This window comes from Chiloscyllium plagiosum, chromosome 24 (assembly GCF_004010195.1).
Source record: "Chiloscyllium plagiosum isolate BGI_BamShark_2017 chromosome 24, ASM401019v2, whole genome shotgun sequence".
Classification (NCBI taxonomy): Eukaryota; Metazoa; Chordata; class Chondrichthyes; order Orectolobiformes; family Hemiscylliidae; genus Chiloscyllium; species Chiloscyllium plagiosum.
The window spans coordinates 50,162,404-50,175,323 of NC_057733.1; the positions used below are offsets into that span (position 1 = coordinate 50,162,404).

The window sequence follows — 12,920 nt, forward strand, 5'->3', positions numbered from 1 at the left end:
ATAAGCAAATGAGCAAATTAGACTCAGGTTAGTTTACAATTATATCTTTGAGCTGAGTGAGGTCATTGCTCTGGACTCCTAGTTACCCAATCTCTCTTACTAGGCTATACCACTGCCCAGCTGCACCCCGCCCTTATTACTTCCCCCTTCCCCAAGCTGGCTACCTTCCTCTCTGTAAATGCTGACACAAAGATTATTTTGTCGAATAGTACATCAAGATATGATTTAACATCTTGTTTCAATTTTCCTGGTACATTCCATTCTCTCTACCTTTCATCAATTTTGTATCATTCTTGTATAGCCCAGGCATTTCGGTTATCTCAGCTAGTTTGCTGAAAACATGATTTTTTAAAAGAAATTATTTGCTTTAATAATTATACACCAAAGTTAGTATCTAATTAACCACAATTATACACTAAAAGTGGAGGTACACTTCCCTAAGTACCTGCAGAGTTATTCGTTCTCTTCTCTATATCTGCAAAAACAACACTTTTCCCCATTTCTAACAACTCCCCCATTTATTTTCTTTTCCCATTTGTTGTTTTTGCAATTTTTATTTTCTGCCCTCTTTTCACCCTAAGGTGTAGAGGTTCACAATCTTGCCATTTCTGCTCTCCTATGTCTGTCTTTTTTTTCAATCTCTAGGAATAATCTATTACTCTCTCTTTCTTGTACGCTTACTTTTGTCATGACCATCATTGATTGTTGTCCTCCTAAGAACATTATCAACTTACTCATTATCCACTTTAACACATTAAATCCTATTATTAAACCTACTATTATCAGTAATGCATAAATGCCTAAATTAGCTAACCATTTTCCCCAACCGGTCAGTCCCCATTTCTCATCTTTTTGAAGTTTATCCTCAATTTCTTTTATATTCTTTATCTTTTTCTTTACTATTTCTGCCTTATCTTCCACTAGGCAAGAGGCGTCTGGGTTGAAGGTGCAGCATTCCTTACCAATCAGCGCGCAGGTTCCCCCTTTTTTTCGGCCAAGAGATAGTCTAGAGCCATTCAATTCTGTAAGGCTGTTAGTCTTGTGGCAATCATTTCGGTGGCTATGGCCGATATTTGGGACTGAGTTTCTCCCATTACGTCTGCGGTATTATTAATTAATTTCTCAAGGGCAGCCGCCAGTTTATGTATCTCTTGCAGCGCTGTAGTTTGGAATAGTGTCCACAACAGACGGTCAGAGACCTCTCGGGCCTTACGTCTTATTCCCCCTTCCTTCCTCAGGTTGTGTTCATGTTTTTCTAATCAGAGGTGAGAGACTATATAAGCGAGGTAACAGCAGCCACTCCAGTCTTTCTGGCTTTGAGGCAGTGATTTATCAACATCTAAATATGCATTTATTCCTATACATTTGGTCACTCGAACGTATTTTTCCAGGGAATAAATGGATAGGCCTTCCGGCCGCATATCCAATATGTTTCGTTCAATATTCGGGGAATGGTCGTGGCAGTGGGTTGGCTGGTGTAGACACAAGATGATTTTCCTAATTGGAAGAGTGCGGCGTCATTCTGATTACAAAAACAGGTGGTATTCATTGCTCATTTCAGTGGGGAAATTATAAGGCCACCGATAATTCCTTGGGGTTTTTCGGGGCTCGTCTAGGGAACCATCCCGCAAAGTTATATTTACCCCGGTCAGATTTCCATTTTGTATCATTTGAGCCTGAGTCAAATTGTTGTACATCGTACACTTCCTTTTTGGTGAGCAGTATTACCAAGGTGGGGATCCCAGGTTCGCCATGGTGTGGGACCTCTGCACAGACCCAACAGTTGGTAAGTCCCTCTTGTTCAGCATAATTTTGGCATAGTGTAGTAAAGTGATTTTTCCTGTCTCCTTGAATAGTTAGTACTACTAATGTTACAATACTATACTAGTACCCGCCCATCTCCAACCCCTGTCTACCGTCCTGCCAATCTGTCTTAATCTTTTAGGCGCCAGGGAGAGGCGAGTCCACACAGCCCTTACAATCAATAACAATATGTATATATATATATATATATATATATATATCAGCAAATGTTAAAAGAGTCTTTTGTCTCAGTTCATTCTTTCTTTCTCAGCTTAACTTTCAGAGGGTTGTCTGTAGGATGAGCGTGCCACTCCGCCAATGGGGCGTTCACAGGACCTTAAATGCGAGTGTGATGACTCCACCCTTTCTCAGCGGTCCAAATACCTGTTTCACTAGTTAGGAGGGTTAGGAATGGTCCCTCCTAGCTCGGGTGCAGTTTGGTATCTTTCCAGGTCTTGATCAGGACCCAATCACCCGGTTGTATTCGATGTAGTGCAAACTCGAGTGGCGGTGTCTGTACCAACAGGCCTTTATTCCTAAGAATAGACAAAGAAGAGCCAAGCGCCACAATATAGTTCTTTAAAAACTTATCATTGAACTCTGACCAGCTGTTAGGCAGTCTTTCAGCCTCGATAACGCTTCCCTCTATCCCGTCTACTACAGTATATTCATTGTGCTTTTTATCCTCAATCATCCGGGAGGACCCGTCGATAAACAACTGAGCTCTCGCATGCAATGGTACATCTCTTAAGTTCATTCGCACTTGAGTCTGATATTCAGTAATATCAAGGCAGTCATGTTCTGGATTGCCATCCCCTCTCTCCGCCACAAAAATGCAGCTGGATTCAAGCAACTGTCTGTGACTAACACAAGGTCATCCTGTTCTATTAAGATTGTCTCATATTTCAAGATCCTAGAGTCTGTGAGCCATTGTCCTGCATTCTGATTTAAGAATTCTTTGTCTTTTACTCCAAAAACCTTGAGATCTTTGTTAGTTAATTTAACACCGCTAGGTCTAAAGCTTAGGGATGATTGTGCTGCTCCCGTTTCCACTAAAAACACTGTTTCCTCTCCTTCAGGTCCCACCTTTAGATTTATCAAGGTTTCCCGGTGGGTCTCAGGAAGAAGGAACCCCTGACTCCCCTATTCTTCATCAAAAGTCATCAACGAAACTGCCTGTCTCACTTCAAAGGCTTTCACAAAATTCTGAGATCTAGGTGCCATCTCTTTAATACCCAAAATGACCATTTCTTGAAAGTCCCACATTTTTCCTCTATCGTGTTCATCCATCCCCTTCCAACGTGGGTCCACATTGGGGAATTTGTTTTTGGCTGGTATCACTCCCTCACCCACCGGATGTCTCTTTTCCATTCCCTCAGAGCAGCTCTTCTAATCATGCCCCTTTCTTCTCCTGACTGTACCTGATGTGGGGTGCTGACTACTAAGGCTCCCCTAAAAGTAAGTTTCTGACTCTCCTCTACCAATAAGGCTGTTGCTACCATTGCCTGCACATACTCTGGCCAGTAATGTTGCTTTCCATTCTTTAATTAACAATGAATTGATGCAGTCATTAACCATGAATCAATATGACAGGTCACTGAGAATGTATGAAGGAATCCTGCCAATTAATATTGATTCAGGCTAACACAATTGAATTATTATAAATATTAATTATATATATTATATAATTCAGGATGGAAACACAACAAGTGATTAAAACATTTTAAAAGCTATAATCGCGCAGTTCTGTTTGTTTACCAGTCACTTGTGACTTCTCATTCTGTTTCTGTAATTGTTTTGCTCGAGCACATTCATTTTTAAGAACCTCAACAGATTCCATAGCACCTTTTGCAGTTAATTCAATCCCCAATTTGGTGGCAATATCTCGTCATGAATGCAAAACTGATTCTTCGTGCCTCTCATCACAAAAGTGTTGCCATAATCCAATTAACATTTTTTTTCGTTCCCATTCCCTTGGGCTTAAAACTTAAAGATGACCTTGCTGCCCCCGTATCGACTAGGAAAACTACGTCCTCTTTGTAAGGTCCCACCTTTAAATTTATCAAGGGCTCCTGGTTGGTCCCCGGGGACAGGTACTCCTGACACCCCTATGTTTCATCAAGATTCATAAACAGCACTGCCTTTACTTCCTTTTTCGGATCTGGACACTCTCTCTTAAAGTGACCTGTCTTTCCACAGTAATAACATCCCGCCTGTGGGGATTTCCACTTTGATCCTTGTTCCTGTCTACCAGACCCCTTAACATCTCCTCCCCAATCCCTTCTCCTCCCTTTATTTTTAACATACTGCCTGCCACCATTCCGGTTTCCTTCTCCTTTCCTTGTCCTTTTCTTTATTACCTCATCAACCGTGGCTTATCATTATTTTTGCCTTCTGTTTCTGCTTCTCATGTTACGTTGCCAGATCAATTGCTGAGCCGATTTAACCAACTGAACAGCTTTAGGGCAACCTCATGGCCATTCCTCATCACCCAATGTTTTGTTTAGACTTTGATTTTTTTAAAGAAATATTGCAATATTTCTTGTTCCCTGTAATCTCAAATATAATTTATCAATTTATGCTTGTCTCACTATAAAGCCTGTTCCTAAATATACATTTAGGAATCTTACTTGTATATAAAATGCATACAGTTCCCAACTTTGAAATCCACTATAATTACCCGGTTTTAGTCCCTTGATCCAAAATTAGTTTTCTTAAGTAGTCCTGACCAGTCATTACTCAATTACAATGCTATAGGTCATTTAAAAAAAACTTTTAATGCATGAATAATGGCCGAATCCAAGGTCACCGATTTTAAGCATTGGATTTTCTTTTTTTTTGGACTTATTACAATCTAACGTTGAACTGAGACTTCAACTGTCCTCCACAAATCGCTTTTATGTAAGGATAAAAGAGATTAGTTAGAAACTAATAGTAAGGTAGTCATGACCTGTAAAAAGAGCAGGAGTTAACATTTTATTTCATAATCTTGCAAAATCGTTAACCTTAAAAGAAATCATGTTAAAATTTCCATAATAGAAATCAGATTCAAAACAGTCCCGGATCTCAAGCTTCAGGGTACATTCAATCACCAACAAACAAATGTGCATTCAGACTGAATCACAAAGGGTTAAACTTTCTACGAGCTGTACAGCTCTTTCCTTTCTCTCTCTCTCACACAGACACCATCTCTCACAGACACTTTCAGCTTCCTACAACGACTCCTCTAGGTTTTGAATATTTTTCTGGATGTCTGACTATAAATTAGTTACGAAGTGTACCCTCAGTAGCCATTCAGCTACTAGCCCTTCTGACACGAAGCATAATCTGATTCCTCCTGACTGTAAGGCTGTTTTCCATTGACATTTTATCATTTTTTTATCCTTTCCTCGCATCCGAGGATTATACTTCCAATCTCTTAACATTTTTCCTACATGTCTCCTTCGACACTTAAACCTACTATTCTTATTTCCAATTTTAATACTCGGACATTTCTTTATGTAATTTAATTAACCTCACTGAGGTCCGGTGTCACCTTCTTCCACACCCACTTCAGGGTCCTGACCTTCGTGTGGGGGATTTCCCCTCTTAACAACCGGTTTAAGGCTGGGTGATCGAATCAGGTAGACACCTTACTCATTAGATTAATCCAACCAATTAAAGACCTTATTTTAAAAGTATGGAACCGACCACCAAGGCAATACTTAAAGGTCAATTTTCATATCTTGGTCTGTGCACAAGAGTTACCTGGTTGTATCAGCGTGCCCCATCCCGCGTTAATACCTGACAGCGAAAACCGTTGACAATCTAGGTCGCCCGAAAATTACCTGTACCCGGGTCTTATGTACACATGAGTTACCCGACTGAAACCACCACGTCTCAGCGCACCTCGTACCGCGGTGAAACAGCAAATACCGCTGCCAATGCCAGTTGCCCGAAAATTACCTTCACCCGGGTCTTAAGTCCATAAGAGTTACCCGACCAAACCCGCCACGTCTCAGCGCACCTTGTCCCGTGGCAAAGACTGGCAACGAATACCGCTGCCAATCTAGATCGTTTGTGTACATAAGAGTTACCCGACTGAAACCACCACGTCTCAGTGCGCCTCGTACTGTGGCAAAACCTGGCAGCAAATACCGCTGCCAATCCCGGTCGCCCAAAATTTACCTTTACCCAGGTCTTAAGTCCATAAGAGTTACCCGACCAAACCCGCTGCATTTCAGTGCACCTCGTCCTGTGGCAAAGACTGACAACAAAAAAAAAACCCCGCTGTCTACCCCGGTCGCCCAGATAATACTTATAAGACCTTCTCTTACCCGGGTCTTGTGCACAAGAGTTACCCGACCTTGTCCCGTCTTGTTTCCAGGGTCTCCCAGCCCGGATCTCGCTCACCCAAGCCGCCGCGGCAAGGAGGGAAACTAGAGACCGTCGAAATCGGCAAGGTGCATCTTCTCTGTTTTTTCCAAAAATGCCGAGCGACTGGAGCTTGGGATCCCAGGACGAGCACCCAAATCTGTAAGAAACAAACTTAATAAAATTTAGACGAGACCAACAAATGTGGAAACAAGACAATTTATTACGAACTTGCAAGTAAGGGCTTCAATTGCATAAGCAAATGAGCAAATTAGACTCAGGTTAGTTTACAATTATATCTTTGAGCTGAGTGAGGTCATCTCTCCAGACTACTAATTACCCAATTTCTCTTACTAGGTTATACCACTGCCCAGCTGCGCCCCACCTTGATTACTCCACCCTTCCCCAAGCTGGCAACCTTCCTCTCTGTAAATGCTGACACAAAGATTATTTTGTCGAATAGTACATCAAGATATGATTTAACATCTTGTTTCAATTTTCCTGGTACATTCCATTCTCTGTACATTTCATCATTGTATAGCCCAGGCATTTTGGTTATCTCAGCTATTTTGCTGAAAACATGACTTTTAAAAAGAAGTTATTTGCTTTAATAATTATACACCAAAGTTAGTATCTAATTAACCACAATTATACACTAAAAGTGGAGATACACTTCCCTATGTACCTGCAGACTTAATAGTTCTCTTGCTGTACCCCTCTTCTGTATGCTTTTTCTATATCTGCAAAAACAACACTTTTCCCCATTTCTAACATTTATCTGTTCTCACAGATGTTGGATTATCATCACAGTATCTCTAGGATTATACAAACCTAATAGCTAGGAACAGGGTTAGGGCAGTTGGCCTGATATGTTTGCTCCTGCATTTAATAAGATCATGGTTGATCTAATTGTTCTGATCTGATCAAGTCTTTTTTCCTGCCTACCTCTGTAAACTTTCAACCATTGAGGAGAATCTATCCTCTTACAAGGATGCCTTCCTTGAAGAAGCTCTCTTTCTCCCATTCCTGAAGAAGGGTTAATGCCCGAAACGTCGATTCTCCTGTTCCCTAGATGCTGCCTGACTGCTGCGCTTTTCCAGCAACACATTTCCATCTTCGAGAATCTATCCACATCTACCTTAAAAAGTCAAGGTCTCTGCTGACCCTAATTCCAAATTCTGCCCCGAGAGGAAATCTGCTTCCAAGTTCACCTGGACAAAATCCACTTAATACTCATTATTAAAATCACCTCAACTCCAGCAGGTGCAAGTCTAACCTGTTCAATCTTTGGGGGCTTTTGTGGCATAAGTTTAGTGTATGCTACCTCTAGGCTGGGACACCTGAGTTCACTTTCTACTTGCTCTAGAGATATGTAATAACATCTCTATCAACATGTAATAAACAGGTTGATTAGCAAATATGTAATCTGCCAAATCTTTCCTCGTCAGACAACTCAGTAATTCCAGGAACCAAAAGGGAAAATGCTGGAAAATCTCAGCAGGTCTGGCAGCATCTGTAAGGAGAGAAAAGAGCTGACGTTTCGGGTCTAGCTGAGTCGAAACGTCAGCTCTTTTCTCTCCTTACAGATGCTGCCTGACCTGCTGAGATTTTCCAGCATTTTCTCTTTTGGTTTCAGATTCCAGCATCCGCAGTAATTTGCTTTTATTCAGTCATTCCAGGGATTAGTCCAGTAAACCTTCCACAGGTGACCCCAATGGAAAAGAAAACGCACCTCGAGTAACAGCAGCCAAGATAATAGGATGATTGCTACTGCTGTAGATATTAACCTGTTCAGATAATTTTTTTTGCACACGTGCAACTGAATCCGATTCTCCTGGCTCAGAGAAAGGATCACTACCATTGCGCCACAAGAGCCTTTTCAGAGATTTTTTTCCTCTGTCCGGGCGAGATATTTTCCTAATAAACATACTCAGATATCTTACGATACATCTCTGGGTGAAGTGGGACTTGAACCCGTGTGTCCTGGCCGAGAGCTGCTGTTTCAGTCTGATTAATGGCGATATCCAACGTGAAGGCCCGCTCCTCCCTGAGTCACCCGTCTCCATGGCGACGGCCGAACACCCAACGGCGGAAGTACGTCATAAGGCGACCGACGTCCGGCAGGCGGGTGGCAGTTTTGAACGTTAGAGCTGTTCTCGCGCTGTGAGCGGGAGCGGCCGGGGGCATCGTCCTCTTCAGCGGGACCTGTGGCCTGTCACCCATCGTTGAGCTTCCTGCCCCCTCCAGCACACTGTCAATGACCCCTTGCGTTTTAAACAGACCGCGCACTTTTGTTTGGCCTTTAGACAACGTGCAGGCCATCTCTCCAGGTCAGTGGTTTCTTGGAATGGCGAGAGTTTTATTCCTTCAGAGCCAACACTGGATCTCTGTATCCAGTTGATGATGGGCACCTACAGGTCCGGTGGGTGATGACCAAATTATGTTATTATTAGACCGTCAGATTTATGTTATCACCTGGTTAGTAACGTTTTCAAAGTAGACAAAGTTAAAAATCACAACACCAAGTTATAGTCCAACAGGTTTAATTGGAAGCACACTAGCTTTCGGAGCGACGCTCCTTCAGGTGATTGTGGAGGGCTCGATCGTAACACAGAATTTATAGCAAAAATTTGCAGTGTGATGTAACAGAAATTATACATTGAAGAATTGATTGTCTGTTAAGCCTTTCATCTGTTCGAATACAGTGATAGTTTCACTTCTTTCATGTGTAAATCACAAAACCTTTTTTTTTTAAAAAGTTGCATTCTTGGGTTAGCTGTGAACAATGGTGATAGCTAGACAATATGTTGAAGGTGTTAGCCCCCTGTGTTCTCTGTCTATAACCTGATGTTTAGATTGATTCCAATCTAAAAAGTGAGATAAGAGTTTTACATAAATTCATGCAGTTTTTGAGCTCAGACTTCTACATGAATGTATGTGGCTTTTGAGCAAAGTGCAATGTAACTCTGAAAGTACCAAAAAAATTCACCACACAAAATATGTGCGCATGTGGGTGTGTCGCTGGGTGTGTCGCTGGGTGCAGAGTGTCTTAAGTCTGTGAGGGGGTGCATGTGTGGGTGTCTGTGTGCACATCTGTGTGTCTGTGTCCGTGTGTATGTGAGAGTGTGTGTATAGGAATATCTGTGTTTGTGTGTAGTGCAATGGTGATCACCTGTAATGTGACATGAACCCAAGGTTCCGGTTGAGGCCCTCCCTATGGGTACCGAACTTAGCTATCAGCCTCTGCTATAGCTAAGTTTGGTACCCATAGGGAGGGCCTCAACCAGGACCTTGGGTTCATGTCACATTACAGGTGATCACCATTGCACTAACACACACTGCTCACATACACACAGACACGCATACAGACACCCACACACACCCTTATAGACACACAGACTCCCATACATGCACCCCCTCACAGACTTAAGACACTCTGCACTCACTACACACACTTTCTCACACTCAACCCCCACTCCAGACAGACACACACATATTTTGTGTGGTGAATCTTTTTGGTACTTGCAGAGTAATATTGCACTTTGCTCAAAAACCAAGTTCGGTACCCATAGGGAGGGCCTCAACCGAAACCTTGGGTTCATGTCACATTACAGGTGATCACCATTGCACTACACACAAACACAGATATTCCTACACACACACACACTCGCATACACACAGACACAGACACACACCCTTAGACACACACTCCCACACATGCACCCCCTCACAGACTTATGATACTCTGCACTCTCACACACAGACACCGACACAGACACAGACAAAGACCCACATGCGCACATATTTTGTGTGGTGAATTTTTTTGGTACTTTCAGAGTTACATTGCACTTTGCTCAAAAACCACAACACATGAAAGAAGTGAAACTATCACTGTATTCTAACAGATGAAAGGCTTAACAGACAATCAATTTTTAAAGTATAATTTCTGTTACATCACACTGCAAATTTTTGCTATAAATTCTGTGTTACGATCGAGCCCTCCACAATCACCTAATGAAGGAGCGTCGCTCCGAAAGCTAGTATGCTTCCAATTAAACCTGTTGGACTATAACTTGATGTTGTGATTTTTAACTTTGTACACCCCAGTCCAACACCGGCATCTCTGAATCATAGACAAAGTGAGGTAGTGTTTAAGTCCTTACTGAGAGACCCAAACCACAAGATTCCGCAACTTTGAACCTAAAAACCAAAATCTTTGCAGAGTTAGAACTCATCCTAGTGCATTCTATAATGTGTGTGCATCTTATATTCTAGCAAGTAGAATTAACCATAGGTAAATATGAGTTAATGACTAGCTTTAGTTGAACATCACTCATGGTACATACAATAGCATAGAAGTCAAAACAGATCCCACAAACTTGTAGACAACAGCCACCCACCTCCATGTTAGTGATACTGGGCCATTGAATCTCATTAAAACTTTTCAAGGGATTACAACACACTTTTGAAGACTGAACTTTGGAGCTCCATCAAATAAAAAGGCAACCGTAGACTGCCTCATGGTCTCATGAATTCTGGAAATTGCCCTTAGACTTGCTCATAGGTACTTCACTAATACAGTACTGCCCCTGTGTTTTTCCTGACCTCTTAATCTTGCTCAGCTTCAGCAAGTAAATTCTACTTGTAGGCTTTTTGATCTCCACTTTTAAGATTTTCTTTCTGTTCATTCATGGCATTTAGATATTATTGGCTGGGCCAGTCCCACTTGACCTTAAGAATGTGGTGGTAGGATGCCTTCTTAAACTGCTGTTGTCCATTTGTTATAGGTTGACCCTTAATGTAATTGATATTAATAAAAGTATTAATTGCTTCTTACAAATCCTTTACCGCTTCCTAGGCTTGCCTGAGCCCTAACTCTGACACTTAACAGCATCTATTGTCTCCTAAGACTTCCCCTGAGTCCTAACTGCACAGAGCTATTCACCTGCTCCTGGGACTTCATCCTGACATTGGACAAATCTAGTGGCCTCTCAGCAGAACTCTGCATTGATCTTTCTTTCACTCTCCCTCTCTCACTGCATCAAAACGACTGTTACTCTTCAACTGCTGTTCTGTGACACTTGCAACTTTTGGAACAGTAATAACCCTTTAGAATTCTGTGTTCTGGATATTACAATTTTCAGAGCTATTTGATGGATAAGTAATGAATTTCTTTGCACTCCTATATATTGGGTGATAATTGACTCCATTCAAATAGATGGAATAACCATTTTAAGATAACCAACCCAACATAGTTGTGACTATGTCAGCAGAACGCCAGGCACTCATTTAGAAAAGCAAATCTTTTATGGAGAGATTGAGTCTGGGGTGTGCTTTCATTGCGGTCATTGGAAGCACCAGGTTTTTCTTGGGACCTTTGATATTTGCCCCAAGTCCTGGGAGAAGCTTGCTCAGGATTACAGCTCCTGAAAATGCTGCAGACTCCCTCAAATGCAAATGCTTGTCAGAAGCAGAGTATAAATAAAAGGAGAAAAGTTCTTGAACTCATGCAACTTGTCCAAAACTCAATTGACTGCAGTGTTCTGTCCTATTTGCATCAGCGTCTTCTAGGAACAGATTGACCTTAGCACACCGGAATCTTACCAATCCTGTTGTCATCTTCACCTGAAAGGACAAACACGAGGACTATAACTACAACAACTGTTAACTGTCTTGACTCTAGCTGCTGTTTTCTTAAACATTTGATTTGGGGCAATGCTGGGCTAATTTGAATTGTAGACTGTTGATGGTTTGAGATGATGAGTGGTCATATTGCAGTGTTTGAGGTGTCTCCACAAACTTCATTACTGAGCTCATTGGGGTTTCACAAAAATATTCTTGATTGTGTTTGTTATTACCTAAATATTTACACAAGTTCTTGATTTTATCCTGCATTGGCTTGTTTCTGCCATTCTATTAGATCATAGATATTTGTACCACAACTTCATTTACATGTTTTTGCTCCATAATGCCTAAATACGTCCTAAAATCAAACCCTGGGGGTCCTCATTCAGGTTATTCAAAAATTATTTTCCTTCAACAAATTAATACTTGGCTAATGTGAAAGCTGTCAGGAAAAATATCTCAAAATCTGGAATAGCAAGAAAACAACAAAAAATCTCTGTATGCTCTAGCCATTGACGAGACAGTTTCAGTTCAGATTTAAATCTCAAATATTTGTGGGAGACAAATGCAGACTATACTAAAATATGTCGGGAAGAAGATTGCAAGTCAAAAAGGCGGTGCTGAGTCTGAGGGTTGGGACTGAGAAAAGGTGGGGGGAGGGGAAATGAGAAAGATGGAGAAATCTGCATTCATCCCTTGGAGGGTTGGAGGGTTCCTAGGTGGAAGATGAGGCGCTCTTCCTCCAGGTGTCGTGTTGCCATGGTCTGGCGATGGAGGAGGCCAAGGACCTTCATGTCCTTGGCGGAGTGGGAGTTAAAGTGTTGAGCCATGGGGTGGTTGGGTTGGTTGGTGCGTGTGTCCCAGAGGTGTTCTCTGAAACGTTCCGCAAGTAGGTGGCCTGTCTCCCCAATATATAGGAGGCCACATTGGGTAAAGCGGATGCAGTAAATGATGTGTGTGGAGGTGCAGGTGAATTTGTGACGGATATGGAAGGATCCCTTGGGCCTTGGAGGGAAGTGAGGGGGGAGGTGTGGACGTAAGTTTTGCATTTTTTGCGGTTGCAGGGGAAGGTGCTGGGAGTGGAGGTTGGGTTGGTGGAGGGTGTGGATCTGACGAGGGAGTCGCGGAGATCGCGGAGA

General features: G+C 42.1%; 2 protein-coding genes across 5 annotated transcripts in view; one reads left to right on the plus strand and one right to left on the minus strand.

The window, feature by feature from the left end:
• Positions 1-594: 594 nt before the first annotated feature.
• On the minus strand, positions 595-8,222 carry LOC122562284. Of its 4 annotated transcripts, XM_043715089.1 has the most exons (3): positions 8,087-8,194; positions 6,120-6,316; positions 595-2,339 (listed from the first exon to the last, which is right to left on the minus strand). In XM_043715089.1, exons 1-3 carry the CDS (start codon positions 8,104-8,106, stop codon positions 2,263-2,265), a joined length of 294 nt encoding a protein of 97 aa, XP_043571024.1. In that variant the 5' UTR covers positions 8,107-8,194; the 3' UTR covers positions 595-2,262. The 4 variants fall into 4 exon arrangements, with proteins under 4 accessions (XP_043571024.1, XP_043571023.1, XP_043571021.1 ...); XM_043715088.1 differs by lacking the exon at positions 595-2,339 and having other exon boundaries at positions 5,117-6,316; positions 8,100-8,222; XM_043715086.1 differs by lacking the exon at positions 595-2,339 and having other exon boundaries at positions 5,117-6,316; positions 8,087-8,211.
• Positions 8,223-8,375: 153 nt separating this feature from the next.
• Positions 8,376-12,920, plus strand: part of cep112 (centrosomal protein 112) — a 547,625-nt gene continuing 543,080 nt past the window's right edge. Inside the window, exon 1 of the mRNA XM_043715232.1 lies at positions 8,376-8,486. The gene's annotated coding sequence lies outside the window, so the exon portion shown is untranslated. The remainder of the gene's footprint in view (positions 8,487-12,920) is intronic.